The 25,865-nt window shown below is 36.4% G+C and overlaps 2 protein-coding genes across 28 annotated transcripts in view; both read left to right on the forward strand.

Annotated features, from left to right (window-relative positions):
• The first annotated feature begins 239 nt into the window (after positions 1-239).
• dcaf13 (ddb1 and cul4 associated factor 13) lies at positions 240-6,812 on the forward strand. The gene is made up of 11 exons (XM_043261245.1): positions 240-413; positions 496-695; positions 942-1,049; positions 1,155-1,244; positions 2,114-2,269; positions 2,562-2,639; positions 2,757-2,839; positions 2,917-3,081; positions 3,210-3,345; positions 5,747-5,910; positions 6,280-6,812. Exons 1-11 carry the CDS (start codon positions 344-346, stop codon positions 6,365-6,367), a joined length of 1,338 nt encoding a protein of 445 aa, XP_043117180.1. The 5' UTR covers positions 240-343; the 3' UTR covers positions 6,368-6,812.
• A 1,553-nt stretch (positions 6,813-8,365) lies between these two features.
• rims2a (regulating synaptic membrane exocytosis 2a) overlaps positions 8,366-25,865 on the forward strand; it is a 144,206-nt gene continuing 126,706 nt past the window's right edge. For 14 of the 27 annotated variants that reach the window (XM_043261216.1, XM_043261204.1, XM_043261208.1 and 11 more), the window contains exons 1-2: positions 8,366-8,581; positions 9,023-9,183. In XM_043261216.1, coding sequence (XP_043117151.1) covers positions 9,038-9,183 — 146 coding nt within the window. In that variant the 5' untranslated portion in view covers positions 8,366-8,581; positions 9,023-9,037. The remainder of the gene's footprint in view (positions 8,582-9,022; positions 9,184-25,865) is intronic. The other 13 variants (XM_043261218.1, XM_043261221.1, XM_043261240.1 and 10 more) reach the window with 2 other exon arrangements.

A 25,865-nucleotide genomic window follows, 5' to 3' on the forward strand; every position in this document is an offset into this window, starting at 1 on the left:
TGTGATTGGTCCGTTCTGTTCCAACGCAGAGTAAAGTATCAGGCATCACGTGACAAAGCCGTTTTTTTTACACTTAGGAAAAACAAGTATTTGAATGAATTAAATGTCGATTTAATTACATATTTGGTATAAAATATCGTGCAAATAATACGTTAACCTCTGTGAAAATTGGAAAGTAACTACAAGATGAAAATCTTCGAAATAAAACTCTTTTCCCAGTACCCGGATGTGTTACGTCACATTAATGCGCGTTACGTCATACAAACGCATGGTCCAGCGTTTCTCTGAACGCTGAAGATTTGATCAGGATTTTATTTGGTGTTTATTTTTATAATCCGCTGGGATGAAAGTTAAAGTGCTTTGCAGAAACCCGGACGATTATGTTCGAGAGACGACCAGAGATATACATCGAGGTATGTAAACATAACGTGACCATATGATGGTTGGTGTTAATAGGAAGTAAGGTAGCCTAAATGTCGTGTGTTCCCTGTCTAGTGCCGAGGAATTACGATCCGACCCTGCATCCTTTTGATGTGCCCAGAGAATACACGAGGGCCCTAAATGCCACTAAACTTGAGAAGGTGTTTGCCAAACCCTTTATAGCTTCACTAGACGGGCACAGAGATGGCATCAGCTGCATCACCAAACACGCCAAAAGCCTGTCAACAATCATCTCTGGTGCTTGCGACGGGGAGGTAACACTTTAAAGCCTTTACCGTGCTGTTTATGTATAACAGCTCTTTTAGAAGCTCCTTTATTGAGCATGTGCAGTCACTGTTTACATAAAAGAACATCATACACACCCAACATGCAACGATACACAGTTACTGATTTTTAGTAGTTGTAGTTTTTAGTAGTTGTTTTTTCCCAAAATGTCAAAATAATGTGTGTAAATGAGAATTTTGATTCAGTATGAATGCGCGGATTTGTGATTCTTACAGGTGAAAGTGTGGAACCTTGCTAAGCGGGAGTGCTTGAGGACAGTTCAGGCTCATGAAGGATTTGTACGAGGAATCTGTTCCCGCTTTTTCGGCACTTCCTTTTTCACGGTGCTTTAATCTTGCATATTCTTCCTTGATATAGATGGAGACAATCCAGTTAGTAAGTGTTTGTGCAGTTATGTGATTCTGTGAAATCTTCGTGTCGTACAACAGGTAGGGAATGACAAGACCATCAAACAGTGGAACATGGAGGCACCGGGATATGGAGTTCGGGAGGAACCGATTAACACGATTCTGGGGAAGGTACAGTTTTATTACACTACATCAAAGATTATATATATATATATATATATATATATATATATATATATATATATATATATATATATATATATATATAATAATATTATTATTATTATTATAAAATGCAGACCCATCAGTATTTATTTAACCAAAATATTTTTATTGTAATGCAATAATATAATAAAAAATATTATTATAATTTAAAATAGCAGCCTTCATTTTGACATGATCTTTCAGAAATCATTCTAATATGCTGATTTGCTGCTCAGTTATTATTGGTGCTAAATTACCGATAATCTGTCATAATACTATCAATGCTGAAAATGGTTTTCTCACTTAATATATTTGTGGAAACTGTAATAAATATACAGGATATATCTTCAATGAATAAAGAACAGTGTTTGTTTGAAATAGAAATCTATTGTATCCTTACAAATGTCTGTTTCTTTAATCAGAATAAAAACTTTTCAAAAAAGAAAGTTTCTATTTCTTAAAAAGAATAGAAAGCATTAATAAGAGATGATTCTTAAAGAGCACATGGGCATATTTTATTGATGGCTTTCAGCAGAAGAAAGTAATTTAAAATAAATTCGAATAGAATTAATTTTAAAATTCTAACAGCATTTCACAATTGTACTAAACTAAAATGAAAAATTAAGAAAATTGAAAAATGGAGGGGAAAAAAAGATTACTATTAAAAAAAAAAGCACTATTTCAAAATTGAAGACAATAAAACCCTAATGCTAATCTAAATATTAGCACGTAAAACTATTAAATAAATATTATGTTTAGTCGTATTTGTAAATATGTACACACTTTTAGGGTTATGTAAGGTTTTCAGTTTGTAAGAGGCCTGCTGTGTTTTGCAGGCGGTGTTCACAGGCATTGACCACCACCAGAGGGAGGGCACGTTCGTAACCTGCGGACAGACGGTGGATATCTGGGATGAGCAGAGAAGCAGTCCCATCCGCTCCTTCAGATGGGGTGTGGACAGCTTCAACTGCGTCCGATACAACCCCATAGAGGTGTTCGAATTCAATTTCTTCGCATTTCAATTTACTTCTGCTGATATTTTCATAATATGCATCGCTTCAAAGCACCTTTACAATGATTAAAATATGCCAAAGCCAGCAGTGACCACCATGGGGTTTTTAGGTATGGCCGTAATGATGCAGTGTTTTCAAGCATTTTGAGTTATTGGTCAAAATTTGCAGGTATTTAACATCCAAGGGATTCATCGAAGTAATAGATTACTTGTAGAAACCACTGGTTCTTAATGGTTTTATTAACCACAGATTGCTTTGTTGCACTTTACAGACCGATCTTCTCGCCAGCTGCGCTTCAGACAGAAGTATCGTCTTGTATGACACCAGAGAATCTGCACCTCTTAGAAAGGTCTGCAGAAAGTGTTTTTACTTTTTAACTCCCACAACTTTTTTTTTTTTTTTTTTTTTTTTTTTTTTTTTTGTCTGTTTGTTTGGACCACATGGCTGAAATTACTCTGTGTTTCAGGTTATCATGCAACTGAGAAGCAATACGCTTTGCTGGAACCCAATGGAAGCATATTATTTTACCTGCGCCAATGAAGACTATAAGTGAGTTAACTTTAACCTAAACCTTTACATAAAAATTAGACAGAGTAAATAAATCCCATAATCTGTTTCCTCTACAGCCTCTACACTTACGATATAAGGAACCTGGATATTCCTGTGATTGTGCACATGGATCATGTATCAGCTGTGCTGGATGTGGATTATTCACCTACGGGGAGGGAGTTCGTATCTGCCAGCTTTGACAAAACGGTCAGAATCTTTCCGAAAGACAAAGGTCACAGCAGGTGAGGGCAAAATGCTAACTAACCAGCCCTAACTGGCCTTCAGAGGCATTAAATGCACAAATTTCCATGCTTTATTGCCTACATATGCATATAAAATGGCTTTCACCGTCATTTCCCGCAATCCTCAGGGAAGTATACCACACCAAACGTATGCAGCATGTCATCTGTGTGAGATGGTCTGCCGACAACAAATATGTCCTGAGCGGCTCTGACGAGATGAACATTCGACTGTGGAAGGCCAAGGCCTCGGAGAAGCTTGGACTGGTGAGTGCATGATCCCGTTTTAACTCAGTTGACTGCAGGTTTCGTACCTGATTGCAGAGCTTTTTAAGGGTGTTCACTTGTTGCAGATGCACTCAGGTGGTTAATAAGGGCCGTATTTGGCCCTCTGGCCACCCCACAAAGCACTTAAAATGAATTACACCCACAAATCACTTCCGTTAAGCTCTTCTGTGGCAGTATCGCTACAGTCTGAAACCTGGCCAGGAAAAAGCTCCAGAATTTTATGTCTCTTGTCAAAGCAACTCTTGTAATAGAGTGCCCCAAAGTGCATACACCTATTTCATAAAGTGAAGTTCGTTTACAAGGAAATCTGCATGTGTCCATAGATGTGTTTTAAAGATTGAAGTACTTTTGTAGTTCATATATGTATTGAAAACGACCCGGATAATAGTATGGATAAGGACTGGTTAAAATGTATTTTAGTTTTATTATGATATCTGATCTTGATAAAAGCAAGACCATGTATGTATTGAGTATCAGTTTTAGTTAGGGGCAAAGTAATTGTTACAAAACAGTAAATATGTCCCCTTTAAGTAAACTTGATGTGTGTATACACGTGGAAAGAAAGCTTTTTTTTTTCTGCTGAGGCAGATGTTGGTTCCATTCCAGGTAGATGGTAGTTTCTTCTCCCCATCAATTTGTATCAGCTCTAGTGCATCTGATTCCCTCATGCGGCCTACCGTTGGCAAGTTTTTGGCTCCTGCTGGACTTTAAAAGAGAGATTTATTCTGATGCTTTTCACTTAAAGAGATCAGACACTCGCTGCAGTTATCAGCAGTTTGAATCGGCCAATCACTTAAAGCTGAAAAATAATGAAGACATTAAACTATCAGGCACACAAGAGTATTTAATTAAAGGAGCAGATGCTGAATCAAGAGTCTTCTGTCTGGAGAAGCTCTTTGGACCTTAAAGACACTGGCTTTAGTTTGTTTTTTCTTTGCCGTCTAGGCAAATGGCCATTTCATGAGATTGTGAAATTTCACTGTTTATAAGGTAGACCCTCTTGAGTGATACAATCACGGTGTCAGGTTTTTGCACGTAATCACATTGTTTCTGTTGTTTCGATTAAAAACGGCCATGCTTTACACCCTTTCATTTATTCCTAAAGACATCTTATTATGTTATACTTCATGTAGAAAATTAAATATAATTGCTGCTTGCAGTCTGTTAATAGAACTATAATTATTTTTTCATTAAGCATTCCTGTAGCCTAAAGGTGGAGCATATTGCTAGTAATGACAAGGTCATTAAATGATAAAATGTATACCTTTAATGCACCTAGGAAAAAATACTTGCTGAATGCATGAGTGTAGTTTATATATATATATAATATAACCTGGTTCTAGGACTATTAGGATTATTGCATTGTGCCATTGTTTACATGGCAATAAAACAATTTCTTCTCTAAATTCTTAATGTAATGAGAAAAAGGTAATTTATTGTTATTTTGTTTATTATTATTATTAATAGATTTTTTTTGTGCATTTGCGTTCATATTTTACATTTAATTTGCCATTCATATTTTTAACAAATATTTGTAAAGGTACTTTTATTTTTAGTTTCGTTTCAGTTAACACAAGTAACATAGGTTACAATAACAGTAGGTAAAGTAAAATAAAATTAATTTGCTGCAAGTGTTGTAGTTCTTATGTTGCAACTTGTTAGCAATTTTAGAAACCCAAAAGATGCAAAGTTCACATCTGAGGTTTAATTTTATATAATTTATTTTGTAGAAACAAAGTGTGAATGCCTCCAAGTAATACATATTTTACTAATAAAAGGTTATTCTAAAATTTATATTTGAAATTCCTTGATGATCCCATGGCTGATATGCTAATTTGCTTCGGGGCAGGACTACAGACCCAGCAGCTCCATTATGGGATGTCTCCATGGAAACAGCAGAGTCATGTTCATTTTTCCCCTTCATGTGAACGATGTCAAGAAATTCGTAAATAAGAGTTAACAGGCCTTTCCGATTTTCCTCCCGAGCGCTCTGATGGCATCAGCAGCTATTAGATTGCCCTAAACAAATTGAATTTGAGAAAATCATTGCTTTTAATTAGAATAAAAGCCCTCAGTGGGGTGTGGAGCGAGACGTGCTGAAGCCCGGGAGCTGAAGAAATTTTATGATAGAGAGATAGATGAGGAGCACGTTGCTGTGTTTCTTCTACTGAAAAATGCGATTTTTACGTTGATTGCCGACGTCTCAGGATGAATGGGTGCCGCCACTGTTGTTTATGCAGTGCGTTCGTAAGAAATGTATACATTAATACAGTTTGAAAGCACGTTCCCATACCCATAGCAAAATCTTTTCTGCTGTTGCATGGTGTACGTACCGAATATATGGTCTCTTGACCGAAGGCACGCGTCTCGTTGTTCACAGCTCTCTGCCCGAGAAAAAGCAGCCGCAAACTACAACAAGAAGCTGATCGAGAAATTTCAGCACCATCCACAAGTGAAACGCATCGCCCGTCACCGCCACCTGCCCAGAGACGTCCTGAAGCAGAAGAGACAGCTGCATGAAATGAAGGAAGCTCAGCGCAGAAAGTAAGTTCTCTGCACCATTGGTAAAGCATTAGTTATTCCAAAAATGTCAGTTTTTGCTGTAATTTAACGTTACATCTCTTGCTCACCTTCTGAAATGAATGGGTCTGGTCAGTATAAGAGTGTAAACGGATTATTTAAAACATCACAATATTTCACAAGAAATTAAAGTCCCAAAATTCATTAATTTGCAACATTTAGACATCTTGAAAAGCTTGGAAAAAATGACACATTTCAACTTTCAATCTCATTGTATCTTGCGCCTTTCGGCTCTATTGTACTGGCAGCGACATTCAAAACTAATGTTTGAGTTTGATTGGCATTCTGATTGTTTGTGCTTCTGTGCATTTTTTTTTTTCTTCTTTTTTTTAGGGAACTAAATGTCCTCAAACACAGCAAGCCGGGATCTGTTCCTCTGCTGACAGAAAAGGAGAAACACGTGGTTGCTGTTGTGGAGTAAGAGCTGATTTAAAGAGCTTCCTTCGGTGGAGGGTTTTCTTCACACACGGACACGCTCTAAAATATTCCACCCTTTGGCCTCTATTGTACTTCCATGCTAAAGATTGAGTGTATACAAGAACCGTTAGCATACTACCATTTCCTACGCATTTCTAAAGAATTTTTTCATGGACAAACTGCGCTCTCAATTGTTGTATATGACTATAAGAACATATTTTGAGAATCCAACCTTCACTGCAAACCTATTGTGTTACACAATGGCACGTGTAAGTGAACCGGACTGTTCCAGATGTTTCTGCAACATAAAGGTACTAGTGAGTGTTACCATCACCTGTATCTCTAAATCAGCATGGAGCAAGGTTACCTTGTAGGTGTTCTTACTGATGTTATATGGGCCATATATTGTCGGGCAGTGAACTGCAATAAATGCAACGTAAGATTGGTGAGTACTGTTCAGAGTCGGTCGTTCTCATATACAGCCTTCTGTGCAATCCTTATAGTGTTTGTGTTATGGGACTGTTAGCTAAGGTAAACCCCACACTGTTTTCTCATCCTGTAAACGACTTAATGCTTTAATAAGATATAAAATACACTTCACCTTTTTAGCCCATAATCCTATCATCTCAATCTGCTCTCGTTTAAAGCTAGTCTACGGTTGGCGCAACTCAAAAGGTGTGAGAAATTTAGAGACGGTATTAATATACAGTCAGAAATTAAACGAGATGAAGGTATTTATAGTTCAGTAGCCGAGAAGGCAAAATTTCACGTTTTAGCGTCTGAAGGTGCATAAACTAATGAAGTGAAGCACTGAATTAGTAATGTTTGATATAATATTAATAAAGGTCATGCCAGACGCGCATAAACTAACATTTTGCAATCCTAGTCACAACCACTTGTATCAGGCGCATAGGAAATCAAGTATCACCTTATTAATATTTAATTGATTAAAGGGCATGAATTCAGTTTTAAGGAATAGCCTTAGTTGTGTATATGTAGTTGTAAATAGAAATTAGATGTTTTATTTAGCGGTTTAAAATGTAATCGAGCCTTATGTTTTAAAAAGGATTTTGTAGTATTTCAGAAAGATTTCTATAATTTGACGCATTATTGGTCAATACTTCCTATTGGCTACCGACCCTGCTTAGGTTATTTTTAGAATAGATATATATATATATATATATATATATATAAATATATGCTGATCCAGCTACAATGTAGATTCCAGTCCGTTTTTTCACTATGATTTTCTACTGGCTGTCAATGAAATTGCGAGACCTACTATGAGAAAGGTTTAGATGAATATTCATTGGGTCATACTGACGTTGCGTCCTGACCTTCCAATCGTGAAGTCTTGATTCTTCAGTATTCATTGGGTCATGCTGATGGTGAGTTCCTCTATTCCTGAAAAAAAAAATAAGGGTCGGTTTTATCATTTTTGTGAAATGGACTTATTTGTGACCCTGGACCACAAAACCAGTATTAGAGAAATCTGAAAGCTGAATGAAGGCCTTTCCATTTATTTATGGTTTGTTATAATAGAAAAATATTTGGACTATATACAATAATTGGAAAATCTGGAATCAGGGTGTGTGTATGTAGGTATATATGTATGTCCAGGGTCAAATTTAACTCCATATAGATTTATACAAATAATTTTGAAAACGTTGAAAACATACAATAAATAAATATATATTCAAACGGCACTGTAATTTATGCAATTATCATTTTTCTCTGGTAAAGTATTTTAAGTATCTAGTATACAATTTTTTTTTTCCTGCAAGCGAATAAGAATAAGGGTTTGTACTTAAATATTAATTAGGTAATGCTGACGTATAGTTCATCTGATCCAATGGCGAAAGCTGTTTTTTGAATATTAAAAAGGCCCCGCTGACGTCGAGTCGTTTCCTTCCGAAAGCAAGCGCTGCCTCATGAATATTAACTACTACGCCGTCGCCATAGTACGATTGGTTAACTCGCCTCCCGGCCGGGCGGCTAAGCTCCGCCCACACTTCCAATTGGGATTCTGTGTCGCTGCATCCATTTTTGTGTATTTAAGATATCTTCAAGGATTACCAAACCTGGAGAAAAGCGAGGCACCGGCGCAGAGGGACTCGAAAGGGAAACAAACGTTTATTATGAGATGCAAAAGAACTTTTCCAGGACGATGACAGCGATGGGTTAGACAGGATTGAACAGGATGATGGCCAAATAAAAGGCAAGGGGCGATTTCACATCCTCACTGAAATCTGGAATAACATCTGTGCTCTGCTCTATTTTATTCGTAATGCACCGTTGCTTTGTTCGTTTTCTTTTTGTAATGAGGAAGAGGAGAATTTTAAACGGGATTACGTTAATTTCAATAGCCATTGCCTTCAAAAGGACCAGCTGTATCCATTCTTCAGTTCTATTTCTAATAGGCTGATTGATCTAATGCTGTAAAATCCACCTTATATAGTCTAAGATCATACGCTGTTATCATTTCAATAGTAGTATAATAACTTAACCTCGTTTAGTGTTTTAAAGCATCCTAACGGCCATCAGAGATGCTGCTGTGGCTTATGATGCTTTGATTTCTGAGCAACCGAAACCCACTGATGATTGATCAAATAGAGCTTGCATTCATCATGGATTAAGTCTGGTTATTGATCTTCTTCAGCATCGGCGTGTAAAGATGTCTGCTCCAGCCGGGCCCCGCAGCGGGCCTGTCCTGCCGGAGATGCCGGACCTGAGCCACCTCACCGAAGAGGAGAGGAAGATCATCCTCGGTGTCATGGACAGGCAGAAGAAAGAGGAAGAGAAGGAGCAGTCCATGTTGAAGTAAGGGCTTTACGGATCCTCGTTGTGTGAAAATATGTCTTGATCCGTCGGCTGAGGAGGGATGGAGAGAGGTAATGGTGTGAACGGTATCCGGCTCGTTTGATTTGACACGGGGAGCCCGAGTGTCGGAGGTTTAGTGCTGATGTCTAATGGTGAGAACCACATTTGTGTGTATTAGTCATATGGACATCAGGCCTCTGCTTCAGTCTCTTGGATCGTATTATGCGCCATTTTCGCCTTTACTAGTGCACACTTCGTGATGACAGCTCATAGTACAAAAGCACGCTATTCCAGATTAATCGATGTGAATATCTAATGTTGTTTTGACCTGAGCGTTGAGGCTGCGGCGCCAGAGATTTCAGCACCACGGCGCTGTCCGCTGACTTACAAACCCATTTAATGATTGTTCTCAGTTGCGAAAGACGGAGGGTTTCACTTAGTTTTCAGTGTTATTGCCATCAAATGCCATTATAGGTCTTGAATGGTTGGGTTTTGTCAGAAACAAAATGTACTTGGGCTCATTTGTGGAGGTTTAACGGCTACCTAATTCGCAGCGGTTGAGGAAATAGTTCAGTATTGCAGGGGCTTTCAAACTTTTTGTGACATTGACCTTTGGATTATATTATAATGACCTTGTCGGGGACTTTAAAATGTAAAGACGGCTGTATATCTGAATGTATAGCGGTTAAGAAAAAATGACATTATATTGCTTTTTGTATTGTCAACGACTGCACTGAAGTCAAAAGAGGTGATCAAATATTATAATATCATAATATATTCATAATATCAAGTTAACGGCGTATCTTTTCTTTACCTTCTGTTAAAGTAATGTTAGACGGGTAAATCTAATGAACATCGTATCTAGGCATGGCAGTAGAATAAAATAGTCACAATAAAAGTTCTTGTTTCATGTCGATAGAGGTCTGTCTGTTTTTGTTGTGGGCAAAGCAAGACGCTTTTTAAATGTACTTTTTGTTATGGATGGATATCAAATGAAAACAGCCAAAAAAAAATGTTAGAACGATTTTCACGCGACAGTGTAATGTTTAATTCATTGTGTTGAAAAATGCTTTTTCTTTGTGTATATTTATTTTGCATAATTTACTGTTTCAAAAGCAAAGACTGAAATAGTAGCCTGCGTTCTTGTAAAATGACTTCAATTAGAAAACAAAATAGAGGAGAATCTAACCGTTTTCAGTTTGTACTGATGCTTACATATGGTAAAACTAATCTGCCTATCAGACATTTTTTCTTTAATCTAGACATCTGAATTGTTTATTGTTAGTGGTATCATTTTTTTAGCAACCCTTCTGTGTGTAATAAATAAAGTTGGTCAGCTTTAAGTTGGTGCTTTCTGTTTGCTCTTTCTGTATGCATTGACTCTTCAAGCTCTATTAAGGTAAATTATGGCTTTTCTGATTTTCTCCCGGTTACTGATTTGCTAACTTTGTGCAACAAACTGCTGAACAAGATCTCCAGGATCCCAACTGGAAAGTATTTGCAGTTCCATGAGCAGCGTCGGTACAGCATCTTTAGCTCATGGAGGGTGTGTAGACGTGCTTCTATCATTAGGTAAATATTAACACTGCAGCATGGAAATAAAGCCGATTCCGTGCAATAAGTGAAGTAAACATGAGTCACAGACGTAAAGCTGACTGCCACCTCACTGCTGGTGTGTGTGTGTGTGTGTGTGTGTGTGTGTGTTAGGTGAGTCACTTGATCCCTCCCTCTTAAACACACACATCCACCATTCATAGTTTCGAGAGAGCGAGAGAGATAATGTTAGCCACTCGAGAGCTGATGTCATGTAAGGGAGGGTGATGGTTGGTTAGCATCAGTGTGGACACTGTCACGAGGCCTCTGATCTTTTCTAGAGTAGTGTGCAAACGGCCGGTGTAGAGTTACACAACAACACGGCGGCTTGTTGGCCTCTGACTGTTACTTATACCGAACAGTGAATGTGCAGAGCTGCTGACCGTGTCATGTGACTCACGGCCTGATCACATTCTCATTCGCTGGTCCACAAGGCCGTGCCTTCGTTTGGGTTATTTAAAGGGGTCATATCATAATTTGCATCATGTATTCTTTCTACTAAAGCTGATTAGGTTAGTCCAGGTTTTGTGGACAAAGAAGCCATAGTTCATATTTTCCAGTCTATTGTTAGTTCCGTAGGCCGCTTTTGCTGCTGTATATTTCATGTTTATATGCGGATGACCTCTGTAATGATCGTTTAACTTTCTTTGAGCTTTTTTTCTTACTATGCCTGCAAGACCATTTAAACAGTTTTTAATATGTTGGTTCAAAATTTAGCTGGAGGTTTGCAATTTGGAACATGTCTGTATCTCTTTAAAAAAAAGAGAAAGCCTGTTCACTCCGAGAATAACTTGCATCACTTGTTCGCTAATGGATCCTCTGCAGTAAAAGGGTGCCCAAACAGCTTATTAAAAACATCACAGTAATCCACAGTCATTTTTAACTTTAAAGTGTTGCTTCCAAACAAAACTGTACAGGTCCGTAAACCACAATAATGCTTCCAGTGAAAAAAAACTGTCCAAAACCATATTTAGGTGGATTATGATCTGGGATAAGGAGTTTTTCAAAAGAAGAAACGTTATTAGGGATTATGGGCCGATATTTTGGTCAGAAGTGATTCTTTAAAGTTAAAATGTCTTAATGCTGTGCTTGTTTATTGAAAACATGCAACTTGTCATGGCACAAGACTATAATTGATGGATTATTGTGATGGATTCAAGCCACAGTCTGTGTTAAAATCAGGCTGAAATAGTCAGAAATCTTACTTGGCTCCTTTTCAGAAGGATCTCCACAGCGAGGTGCTACACACAGACAAAAACAGCACAGGATTTGACTGACTTTACCACTTTTTACTCTTTTTTTCTGTTGTTGTTGTTGTGTTATCTTGCTGGTTTTTGGTCTTGTTTATGTGTAAATGTGGGTAATCCTAATTTCGTTAATTGGTGCATATTTCTGGTGTTGAGGACATTCATAATGTGCCGTTTTTGCTGCTTCGTTTTTTGAGTTACAGTATGTTTTTATGCATCTTGTGACATTTGCTCATTAGCATGTGGTTCCCTTTACTGCTCAGGCGCAGGTTTTTTTCCAGTCAAAGTGGTGATGGAGAACAAGAAGGATCGACAGACTGGTTGACTAGTCACTAATGAGATTTTTAGCTGTGGTTGTTGCAACATAAATCTCTTTGTGTCTGTAGTAGCCGAGCCACAGGATGTTCCTCTAGAAAAAATGAACGTTTTAAATATATAGTGTATAGTCACACACGCAATAATGCACAAACGCGCACACAACGGTGGCTGTGAGCCAACTCAGGGAATCCTGGGAGAATGAAGAGACGAAGAAGCCCTTGGTGGAAGTGTTTGCCAACTTCCTGTCATCTCACTGGAAGAGCCACAAAGAAATTGAAACAAATCCAGCAAGAGAGAGAGAGAGAGAGAGAGAGTGAGGGAGAGTTTTAGCTGAAAGTGAGAGTGTGCCAGGGGAAGTGTTTATGAAAGTATGAAAGAATGAGAGATTTGACTGAGAGGGGTTGGGTTGAGGAGAGCAGTTGTTGCTGATTTGCTGTGTTATTATGCGGGGGGTTGCTCTTCTCCCTCTGGGATCACTGAGGTCTGTGGATGAGAATGAGACCTGCAGCACCCAGGAAAAGTGTGTGTGTGTGTGTGTGTTTCTCATCTGCATCATATATGTACTTACAGTATGACAAAAACGGTATTTGTTTATACCGCATTTCATGTTTAGATGTGGAAAAAAATGGATGAATTTAATTAAATTGAGCATGAAGTTTTGAGAGTAGAAAGCAGGTAAAAATGATGTACTCATTTACATTACACATTTTGCGTTTAATTTATTTATTTTCTATTTTTATTGATTTTTTATGCTCGTTCAAAAAAGTAAGATTACGCCGCCCTTTCGAAGACGTTTTAATTTAGCTTGTCTGCTTCGGGGTCCAGTTGAGTGAACATAGTTACCATGTTAAAACTGCCTCTGAAAAATTATTTCGACTCACTAATCAAGTGGTGTTCAGTCTTACTTTCTGGATTCAAAAACGACCAAACCATTTCTAAATATGACCTCATTTAATGCCTGTTGATTGTTTGTTTTATCATTTGAAATGTTTTTGCTTAAGCGCTGTCAATTTAGACAGGAAGAGAATGTGCGTCTTAGTGAAGAACCTAAATACCTTTATTTTTAGTGTAACAATTGGTTCTTCCTCAAAGTTGCTCGATTGCATTAACATCTCAAAAGCATGTTTCCAAGCAAACCCTGGAGCTCCGACTCAACCCGATTGGGACTACCAATTGCGTGTTGTCTGTAACTTGCTCATACCCTCATCTTTTCCATCGGTAATCACAAGAATCCCTCTTCCAATCAGTCTGTAGATGATATTGAGGAGGTGAGGAACGTCGTGACCTGAATTGTAGACTTACTCGAAAACACGGCATCCCCCGCTACCGTGTAAAGAGCCTCTGTGAGACCACCCTCCCCACACACACACACACACACACACACACACACACACACATCTCGCTGGCTTTCGGGAGGACGGGCTCAATCCACACCGCAGAACACACACCAACTGGCTGTGTCCTGCTCATTAGCATCTTCCATTAGCACACTAGCTTGCATACGGGATGTTAATGGACCGGTTCGTAAAAACCACCGGGTGTTGGTTAACCAAAGGTGGAGTGTGTCTCTGAAAGCTAGCGATCTGCCTACAGTACGTATCTGCTTTTCAAGACAGCATTTTAAAGTGGAGCAGGTTTAAAAAGTATATTCAGTAGAACAAAGCTTCAGGAAGAAACTGCAGGGGGTTGATGGAAAGCTAATAATTAATAATCCGAATGTAAAATTAAAATACACACACAGGGCTGCAAAATTAATTGAAATAAAACAGGTTTAGTGATATAAGATGAAAGACTGCTGTATAGTTTTCATGTTTTAGAGTGAGGTGTGCAATTATGTTCAGTTTTCAGCTTTTTTTTGTGGAAAGTAGTTTAAGGCACTTTGCCAGTGTCCTGCCAAAATAAAAGCTTGAGAATTTGAAATTTTATAACCTCGAGCGTAAGGACATTTGAAAGTGAAGAACTAAATATGTTACATTAGTTAAGAATTTAAGATGTAATTGTAAAATTATCCAAAATTAATGTATCCTAATAATAATAATAATAATATCAATACTAATATTAATATAAAATTACAATAAAAATTATAATTAAGGTTTTTTTCTTTTACTTGAATGTCATGTGATCATTAGCTCTCATCTCCATGAAGCTCCATGAAGATCATTCTTTTTTTTCTTTTTTTTTTCTTTTTAGGTGTTTAGAAAAGAGTGTTTGGGAACTCCTGCAGTAATTTATCATACAAATGTTATTGCTCAAATAAATAAATACTAAAATTACTAAGAACTGTACAAAATCAGTCCAAAAATAGTAATTGCATCCAAATGTTCAATTCTTATCACTATGAAATGAACTGCATGTTTATTTACGATGAACATTTCTCTCGTGTAGTCCTCCATTTTGTTTTTGGTTTTTTTTCACTAAGCTTGTTGCAATGCATTCTGGGAGTGCATGTCTTAGAAGGCTGCGTAATTAAGTTAAATAAGCCTTTGCATTTGCAACGAGCCATATGACGGCTGAGTGGAGCATTACCTCTGCCCTCCTCTCGTTTCAACTCTCCTTTCTATTCATGACTCGTTCATGTTCTGTCACCTAGCATTACCTATTCTCTCGTTTCTAGTCTCTAACCCACCCCTCCTCTTTGGCTTTCTATAATTTGTAATTTTTTTTTTTTACTATTTCTTTTCATATTGTAACTAATAAAAATGACAAAAGCACGTCATAAATTTGCTTAAACGTAACCTTATATTAAAATGAAATCTAGAAACCAATTGTCACATGATGCTTGCTATATACTCGTATGCTCTAGATCCAAGATACATTTGTTGACTCATCATTAAAACCGAATAAATGACCTCAGACTAACATGCTGTGATACGCAGTGTATGAGTAAATCAGAAGTGAGCCAGTTTCCTGTGCAGCGGAAGTGCCCAGCGTGAGTGTAGTACACTGAGCGGTACGTCACAGCGCTGCCGTGTAGTGCTGCTGTTATTGCATAAGACTGACCCAGCACACTGACAGAGAGCGTTTAGAAACGTTCTGCCTCGATGTTTCTCACTTCGTTTTACATTTATGTGTTTGGGTAAAACCTCATAGCGATTAGAATGGAATCTTATTTCTGCTACACAATAAAAATAATATAAATGTTTATGCTGCTCATATCTTGCAATTGCAAGTTTACATTTCTTTTTTTTTTTATATATTTTTATTATTATTATTATTATTATAATTTTTTTTTCATCTACATTTACATTTTCTAATTCAGATTTTGCCCGAAAGTTTACATTTTTCTTTTTTTTTTTTTTTTTGGTTTCCATCACAGATCGATAAATTAAAAAGGTAATTGCAACATTTATCTCCACTGTGACTATCTTACATCTCACAATTTTAACTTTTTTGTATAATTGTATGAGTGATTTTTATTTATTTCTTTACTTTATTTGATTTATTTCTTTAAACTCGTTTTTTTTTATTGCTGACATGTGGTGTCATTTTTTTAAAAATGTTTTTCTGAGCTCCAAGCATGCTATTAAAATTGTACCCTTATTTCTTTCTGGTAGTTCTTTTTTTTTTTCTTCAATCTTTTTCCAAAATAATAATTTTTTAATACATGTTTTTTAGCATAATACCAAACACTTTTCAAGATGCAGCATGCTAAAATCAAAATTGAATGTCCGGCTTCACTTATTTGCTTTTATGTTTCTTTAAAATGTATTTTTCTTTCCTGCATCACTTCGGTATTGTCAGGAGAGGGATGTTGGTCTCGTGTGTGCTGGCCAGTCACAATGAGCACAGAAATTTGAGAGTGCGACGTGGCACCGGTTCATCTGAAGCTGATTGCATGCAAATCCTAAAGAGCCTCACGTTATTCATGGGCGACTATAAATAGCTTTGGACTGAAGTCGCTCTGTGTGCTCTGATGGGTAGTAGAAGAACTGACAGTCAGATCACGTTGCACTGGGCAACATTCACCTCCCACGATGCCGTGGAATGACTGTTTAATGAAGAGATACCAAACACACTTGGTTGGTACTTCGTACATCGTGGTGTGAAGGTTTCTTAGAGTCTTATGTTGAATTTTGGTCTTTATGATGCTGTCTTAAGTGTCCACTAGCAAGGAGTTAGCAAGTGTTGAAAACACTGATACATGCTGCCGTACGAAGGTTTGGTGCTGGTATGATAAAAAAAAATGCATTTGTTTCACAAAAAATACAGCACAAACAGCAAGATTCTGGAAAAATGTTAAATAGCTGCATTAATCTGTTTAATTAAGTGCTGCCAAACGATTCATTGTGATTAATCACATTAGAAATAAAAGTTTTTGTTTACTTAACATATCAGTGGTTACTGTGTATATTTATTAAGTGTAAGACACATACAGCTTTTATTTTTGTATATATATATATATATATATATAAATATAAATAAAATACTTAAAGTATGTTACATTTAAATATTAAGTATTTATATATAAATAATAAATATACACAGTACTAGCATATGCGTAATGTAAACAAAAATTATTTTGGATGTGTGTTATTTTGGATTTTTATTATACTTTAACGTATAAAATGTATTAATGTGAGCAAAACTGAATTTTACCACATCAGTTCTCCAGTCTTCAGTGTCACGACCTGTCAGAAATCATTTTAATATGCTAATTTACTGCTCAAGAAACAATCATGGCGCTTTTATAGCTTTCTATAGTGATAAATATAAAGTTATTTATTCAAAATGGAAGTTTTCTGATTGAATCAAATTTGTAACAATTTTTTTTTAAACAATAGCTTAACTTTATAAGTATAACTGCTCTTAGCACCCTTTTCAATCTTCCTCTCTAAGAATATAATAAACTACACCTTTATCAGATGTGTAATTCCCATCGGCGGTCGTGGACTGCAGGAGCAGAAAATATTATGTAATAAATGCTGTTTGTGTTTGCTTGTGGAAACCCCCCGTCAGTGTTTCTGCAATATATAATCAAATCATATATATATAATCATACACGTATCTCCGGCTCTACGCTGCTCTCAGACTTGACATGACTTTAGTTTTCTCTCTCTTATTGAGAAGTGCAGTGAATTATCATCTCTATAAAACAATAGTTTGAAAAAGCTGGACTGTCAGTGCCCTGAACCACAAGCAAGCTTTTCTGAAGTGGTTGTGCTGCTGAAGTTTACTATCTGACCTGTCTGGAGTGGTTCATCTGTGTAGAAACTAACTGACGGTTGAGCATGTTTGAATGTTCTCACAGTCGAGGAGAAGCGAAATAATAGAGTCTGCCAATCTTTAAAAGCGTATAGTAAACATGAAGGGTTTTCTTTTTTAGTTTGTTTGTGAAGCGGCAGGTTTGTTGCGTCTGGCCTATTTTCTCAAATCTAATCTCTCCGATCCATCTGGAAAGCATTTAAAGGAATAGTTCACGTAAAATTTCTATCGTTTACTCACCCTCGTGTTCGTGTTCATCATTCGCTAACTATGGTGGTAATTTCAGTTGAACTCTATTGATAATGACAGCTAACTTGTGACAAATTGTTTTTGAGAAATCAATCTGTAACATCAAAAAAAGCATCATCAAGTGGATCAAGTTGCTGAGGAATATTTGTAGCAATAGCCAACAATGTTTGTATGTATTGTATGCACTTTATGCCACAAATCATATGGATATTAAGTAAAGATTATGTTCTATGAATATATTGTGTGGTTTTCCTATCGTGAATATATCAAAACGTAATATTTGATTAATAATATGCATTTTTAAGAACTTTGGACAACTTTAAAGGTGATTTTCTCAATATTTAGATTTTTTGCACCCTTAGATTTAAGATATTCATATAGCTTTATCCCGGCCAAATTGTGTCCTGTTCTAACAAACTATACATCAAAGAAAAGCTTATTTATTCAGCTTTAATTTTTTTTATGGCTGGTTTTGTTGTCCAGGGTGTGTGATGTAAAATTTTCTTAATATCGTACAGTTCAAAAAAGATAACAATAAATTGATCAAAAGTCACAGTAAAGATAATATAATGTTACAAAATATTGCTGATTCAAATAAATGACATTATTTTATAATGCTTATATTCATCAAAGGATCTATAACAAAATGTATTATGGTTAACATAATAATAATAATAATAATAATTATTATTATTATTATAATATTAATGAATATTTCCTAAGCATTATATCAGCATATCAGAGTTATTTCTGAAAGATTGTGTGACGCTAAAGACTGGAGTAAAAATCTGCTAAATAAATTCCATTTTTAAATGTATTAAAATGTAATATATTGTTTTTAAATTGCAAAAATGTTTTAAAATATAACAGTTTTTTACTCTACTTTTTCTATCAACTAAAGCAGCCTTGCTAAAATCATTCTCTAGGTTTAATCAGCTGGTGCACTAGTGTGTTGTTTCTTGATTTTAGTCTTAATAGTCTCTCTTATCTGAGTCTGAGACTGTAGGATCAACCAGATCAGCCAGCGATAAGAAGAACCATTTACTGCGCGAGCCATTAGGTAGTGCACTGGGGAATGGTGGTGTATTGATGTTTATTGGAGCATTGGAGATGTCAGGTGGCGAGGGAGCGCTGTCTTCACGCAGTGCCGTTTCTCATGTGCTCGTTCAGGCTGGATCATACCGGTCTGTCCATTTAAAGTTGTGTTGGTGCATTGTTTCCATGGTTTCTGGTCTGTTGGCTCATTCCTGTGGTTAGTTTGTTTTGCTCCAGTGATTCTTCTTTTTGAGTGGATCTCATCTGCTTGATTGATGGGAGTATTGAATGAATTGTGAAGGGATGCTATTGTTCTTGTGTAACCCACAGCCTATAGTGAAAATCTCTAATGTAATCGGCACATCTATACGGCTTTATTCTGTGTGCATGGCTTAGTTTCGCAGCCAGACTTTTAACTCACAGCCTCTCTGAAATGTTTGTTTTGTTGTGCTGCTGTTAATTTGAAGTCAAAGTGAAAAACACAGAATATTATTTGGCCACAACCAAATCACGTGATGACAATTCAGCGTTGTATCTCTGGAATGAATTACCCTTTAAAATATTTTTGAATATAGAAAGTCATTCTGAATTATACAAATATTTTGGATCAAATAAATGCAGCTTTCAAATTCAAGGTCCCTACCCTCACAAACTTGTCTAGTCAATAGTTCTTGGAAAGATGTGTTCATTGTAGCAGTCTGGCAATCTGTAAACAGTGATGTTTCACTGATATAAACCTGTGCAACCTGACTTAGTCGTTTGTAAAGCTAGCCTTTCACTTTGTGACTGGTTATTTTTAGCATCTCTGGCTGTATTGGTGTGCATTATGTATCAGATGGTCAATGGGCGGCCCGTCTGAGAGAAGATGCACTGTCTGTGACTCTGTTAGATGAGATTTAGCAGCACTGAGAGGGATAATTCACCCCCCCAAAAAAATGTCATTCCAAACCTGTATGCTTTTCTTTTTCTGTGGGACATAAAAGATATTTTGAAGAACGTTGCTAAGCAAATGGTTTTGGCTCCCATTGACTTTCACAGTACATTGACTATGGAAGTCAAATTGATGTGGAGATGTTTGTTCAGCAGCATTCTCGACTGTATCTTCTTTTATGTTCTACAGAAGACAGAAATGTATTCAGTTTTGGAATGAGGGTTTATTTTCTTAAAGGCATTGTATTTGTTGCCGTCCGAGTCCAAGAGTGCAGCTTGATGCTGTTTTTGCTGTGACGCTCGACTGCTTATGTGGGATGAATGCTACTTTAGATATCATTTCTTTGGGAAATGATAGGTGTCGTATGTCTGATCCAGTCCGATCGGATTTGGTAACCACACTAATGACTTTTTGGCACAGTTGTTACAGTGTGCGTGGACACATTAACACACACGTTAAGCACACTGACAGCGTTTAACTTACTGGTGGCTTGTTCTGGACAGGGACAGGAAATTGCGCTCTCCAACAATGCTGGGGCTATCCATTACTGCTCTATTGTTAGTCATGTAGGCTATTATTGTAACTTACTCTTAAGAGATGTTCCCGCACCCTTCCACTCCCACAGGCATGACAAAACCACAACTGTGTGTGTGTGTGTGTGTGTGTGTGTGTGTGTGTGTGTGTGTGTGTGTGTGTGTGTGTGTGTGTGTGTGTGTGGTGCTGAAAAGATGGTTCTTGAATTTTCTTGACTTTATATACATGCTTTTGGCTTCACATAAATATAAGTAACGTTTGAACCCTTCAGGCATGCTTAAAAATATCTGAATGTCATTGCTTTAGATAACAAAATATCAATCCAAGTGGCATACAACAAATCATACTTATAACAAATAATACATTTCTCAGAAATCCCCACATGATTTTTAGTTGGTGTTTTAGTGGAGTAACTAGTTATTGTGAACTTTCTGATCATCAGCAATACGTTGACAAATATATATCAGTTTCCATATAAATATTAAGCAGCAGATCTGTTTCTTGAACATCAAATCAAGCACATTGGAATGATTTCTAAAGGATCATGTGTCACTGAAGACTAGAGTAAGGATGCTGACAATTCAGCTTTGCATCACAGGAATAAAAATAAAATAAAAATAAATATATATATATATATATATATATATATATATATATATATATATATATATATATATATATATATATATATATATATGTTATTGTACATTTCACACTTTTACTGTTTTTACTTTGTTCTCTAATTGAAATAAATGCAGTCTTTGCACACAGAGAGACATTATTTAGAAAAATTAAATATTTACTTACTGTCTTCTGTATCTGTAAAATATTTAGTGAAAAGGTTTGCTTAAAGCGTGTTAGTGCTGTCTTTTTTTTAAATCAACACTGGCTGGTTTGATGTTTTGTTATCTAACGCAATGACATTTTAAAGTACGACTTAAGGCTAGAAAGATGTTTAATGCAAGTATGTACATTTTCTGAAACTCAGGGTTGCATCTGTGTGCTTACGTAAAATATGTTTCTGTGTTATTATCCATATCCTGCTGAAAAACCTGCTTAAAACCGCTCAAGCTGGTTCACTGGTCCTTTCTGGTGTAGGATGGTCTCCAAAACAGGCCAACTAGCTGGTTTCTTAGCTAAGAACTGCCCAAAACTAGCAAACCAGCTTAGACAAGCTTAAGATATTTTTATTTATCTCTTTAAAAAGTAATAGCACACTTTAAAAAGCCAGATGATTTGATGTTTCATTCAGACCTGTTACAAGTTACTTACTGAACTTTATTATACTTAGTATAATAGTTAGTTTAAATTAAAGGAGTGATTCTAGTAATAAACACACTGGACAAATTACCATAGCTGTTTTTTTTATTTCCCCTAATTCTACGTTTTCTTTCGGCATTTACGCGATCATATTGATTGTTTGTGTTTAGGCTCATGTCGCGGCATCTGCTTACGGATCAGCAAAGTGAACGTGAGTTTCTGAAATCTGGACGTATAGGGTGGCGCTAAATGTGAGGAGGGATTTAAAGCTGTCACTCAAAGGTTAACCTGGGTCTACCGCGACCAATCACGGCACTCCGAGCTCAAATGAGATTGCTTTTTGATCCAGATGCCACGGCGGAACCGATGACAGCTGGAATCAAGAGCTCCCCCAGCGCTAATCCTCTTTTAAAGGGAAATGTGTTCAAGGGAGGCACTTCCCCTGCCATCCCGCTGAATGGTCCTAATGAACAGGTGTCTGCCTCTATGATGGGCTGCCTTGAACCCGCCTGCTATTTCAGGCATCGCTGTGTGAGGGCGAGCTGTAAATTTAGCTTGCTTTGGCTTGAGAACAGCTTTCATTCTAGCATGCGGTTATGCCACATCGAGGCTGTGTTCCAAAACCCCAGGTAGAGAGCGTTTTGAGGTTCCAAAAGGTAGGCAGCTTAATTAGGCTGCCTTCTTTTTGCCGCTTTTTAAAGGGCCATCGCAAAAAAGGTAAATCTATTATGCATAATGTGATAAGTGCAGTGAGCCTGACATAATATGATCAAATTTGGTGATTTTCAGTTCAAAAATATCAATAAAAGCCTTTTATACAGTTTTTTTTTTCACTAAAAAAAGTTAAGTAGTAAAAAAACAGTAACATTTATTATAACTTTTCCCTCAGTGAATTATTAATAGTAAGGTAGTGGTTAAGTTTTTAGGTATTGGGTAGTATTATGGTAATGTAGAGTAAGGAATTAAAGGAATAGATCACCTAAAAATAAAAATGACCCCATTACTCACCCCCAAGCCATCCTAGGTGTATATAACTTTCTTCTTTCAGACAAACAAAGAGTTAAAAAAAAAAAAAAAAACATTCTGGCTCTTCCGATCTTGGTAATGCTGGTGGGTAGTAGCGGCCATTATTTTGAAGCTCCATAAATTGTATATATCTGTCATAAAACGAACCCGTTTAGCATCTGGGGAGGTTAACACATGACTTCTGAAGCAGATCAATGGGTTTTTGGAACAAAAATATTTCTGTTTTAAAAAATTATAATTCATCTCTGACTGTGTGCGTTGGGGGCGAACTATTCCTTTAATATGTGTTTAAATACTACTCATAAATGACTAATATTACAGTAATATGCATAAGAGATCCTAAAATAAAGTTTTACTGTTTTAATGGCAAAGTATTTACTTTACTGTCTAGGAGTAAGAAATACAGTATGTTCAAGTATACCTTTTAATGTCAAAGAATTTACATATTGTTTATATGTGTGTTTGTGTGTGTGTGTGTGTGTGTGTGTGTGTGTGTGTGTGTATTGTGTAAAGTATTAGTTATATGTGTTTAATATATTATGTATGTATGTATGTATATATATATATATATATATATATATATATATATATATATATATATATATATATATATATATATATATATATATATATGCATATATAATTTAACCTTAAAATCAAAATTAGGCATAAATTGCTTTCTGAAACATAAGGTATTGTGTCTTTTTGTACCTGTTTGTCTGGTGTTAAAGGGATTGTTTAAAGTAAAAATGCTACAACATAATTTTGGGGATACTGCTTAAGCAAAACAGGTGCTAATTTTAAAATCAGCACCCTAAAATTACTAAGAAACAATAATTGGCTTTTTTAGATACATATTAAATGCTGACATGCATCAGTTACTTCACTCCAAAAGGAAACTGGCTATTTAACTCAATAGAAACTTGCTAAAAGCAACTAAAAAAACTGTCTATTTCTAAAGACGCCCTGGGAGTTATTCCCTTGTAAAATCCTTCATTTATGGAATTCAGTTTCATTTAGGATGCTGCCTTTTTGGCATCTGCCTATATAGGAAGTAGGCTGCAAGATGACGCACTAGGTTCTGGAAGTGAGCCTGTTCTCACACTCACACGCACACTTTGGCTCTTAATGCAACTTGTGTACTGTGGTTTAATCAAGTGTGTGTTTATTCAGTGTTACTCTGTGGTCTCTCAGATGGTTCAGAGGAGGTCGTGTTGACCTGGCTTTTTCTGGCACGAGATTATACCGTTTCTGCTCCTGCAGTGATTCTGCCACCTGTTACCACACACACACACACACACACAGATTTCCACATTCATAAAACGAACTGGTCTCACACTGTCCCTCCACCTGTCGCACACTCATTCACACAATCTGCCATCTGAAATCGTATGCTTATACAACACATTCTCACTCCCAACGTGTCACATATTGACGCTTGGTTCAGTACCCCTTTGTTGTTGCTTTTTATCGTCCAAGGTGCTCCTTTAGCGCTTTTTGAAGCACAGGGGGATTCCTCTTAGCATCAATTTTTCGCAGCCTCCTCCGTTGTTTTTTAGTTGTTTGTCTTAATTTAATGGTTTGCATGCATTTGTAAAAAATATAAATCATTTTCTATTAATGTATTCTTTCATTGGAGCACCTATCCCCACCCCTACAGTAAACCCACCCACTTCTAAACAGTATAAAATACATTGTAGGCTAATGTAAGTACATTTAGTGGTATTTATTGCAGAAACTGACCATAAAAAATATGTTTTACTTTCTATTATATATTTAATATGGAATTTATTAAGCAATAGCAAAGCTGCGTTTTCAGTATTATTATTCCGGTCTTCACATGATCTTTCAGAAATCATTCTAATATGCTGATTTGCTGTTCAAGAAACTTTTTTTTTTTTTATGAAAAGCAATATTTGCCTACTTTTTTTAAATGTAAGTGGTTGCAGTAAATTTATTTTAGGTACATTAAAAATACATTATTATTATTTTCAAATGTAGCTAAAATTAATGGATTGCAACCACTTACCTTAAAAGAGTTTGAATATTTCTTTTTTTTTTTCAGTGTTTGATGTAAGCATGCAAGGATGCTGTTCTTTACTTAATACAGATAGTCAGTGAATCATTTTTGCTCAAATGAATCTAAATGTTTACCAAGCTATACATTTCTTTCCCAGTTTTGCTGCTACAGGTCATCTGAAGTGCACCACTGTACACAGAAAGGGAATTCACTTGGATAACTTTAAGCTCAGGCTGGAGGTTGTGGTGGTGATGGCAGACAGGAGAGCCCCACTGACCAGCACAGACTGGCACACTGGCAGCTGTAATTGTGGAGTAATTATGCCCCATGCAGAGATTCAGCTCTGTGTTATGTAACAGGACTTTCCTCTTCTGTGCATCGCTGACAGCGGGAGGCCAGTGTGTCCACACACACACACACACACACACACACACACACACACACACACACACACACACACACACACACACACACACACACACTTCAGACAGAACAGCGTTTTAGTGGTAGCTGAAAAACGGGTCATATTATGCATTTATTTCCTTTTTTTTCCAATGTAGTCTGCTTATTTCTTATAACATGCCTCTCTGACCCCTTTAATTAAACATACCTTTTGATGTTGTGGTTTTAATAATTTTATGTAAAATCATTATGTAGTTACTGGCCGCTTTTGAATATAAAATGAGCATCAGCATTTACTGAAGGGCTGTAGGTCAGTGTTATATTAGTATTATTCATATGCTAGTTTAATATATCAGATTAGGCTTTATTTTTATATTATCAGTCCCTTTTATTATGTGCATATGTCATTAAAAAAAAAAAAAAAAAAAAAAAAATTGTTTTGGTAATGGTCACAACGTGTGTATGAATGTGTAATCCAGGGTTTCCACTGCGCAAGTGTTAACATGACAACCTCACACACGCCACGCTGTCCTAATGGCATAGCAACTATCAGTACCGGTGAGCGTTTCTAAATTACCATATATAAATTCATAAAGAGTCCTGTTTACATATCATATTGTTTATCATGCTTTAAGAAAGAGGAAGTCAGAAGGTTTAAGTACCTTAGCGATCCTATTTTGTTTTCACAAATTTAATAGCATGACCGTAGCCAAGGTTTGGAAATTAGTGAGGGTTAAGAATTGTATTATAAAAACTACAAATAAACGTATTACATACAAAGATCTCAATGTTTGTGAATTATACTTTAAATTATATTTTATACTTATAAATGATATTTATTGTTTCAATTTTTACTATAGGTTAG

Source organism: Puntigrus tetrazona, chromosome 16 (assembly GCF_018831695.1).
Source record: "Puntigrus tetrazona isolate hp1 chromosome 16, ASM1883169v1, whole genome shotgun sequence".
Lineage (NCBI taxonomy): Eukaryota > Metazoa > Chordata > Actinopteri > Cypriniformes > Cyprinidae > Puntigrus > Puntigrus tetrazona.

Excerpts from the sequence above, each read along its gene's own strand:
- dcaf13 (XM_043261245.1), top strand. The coding sequence starts at position 344 with ATGAAAGTTAAAGTGCTTTGCAGAAACCCGGACGATTATGTTCGAGAG. Across the intron at positions 414-495 it reads GACCAGAGATATACATCGAG|TGCCGAGGAATTACGATCCG; the intron begins GTATGTAAACAT and ends TTCCCTGTCTAG. Across the intron at positions 1,050-1,154 it reads TCGGCACTTCCTTTTTCACG|GTAGGGAATGACAAGACCAT; the intron begins GTGCTTTAATCT and ends GTCGTACAACAG.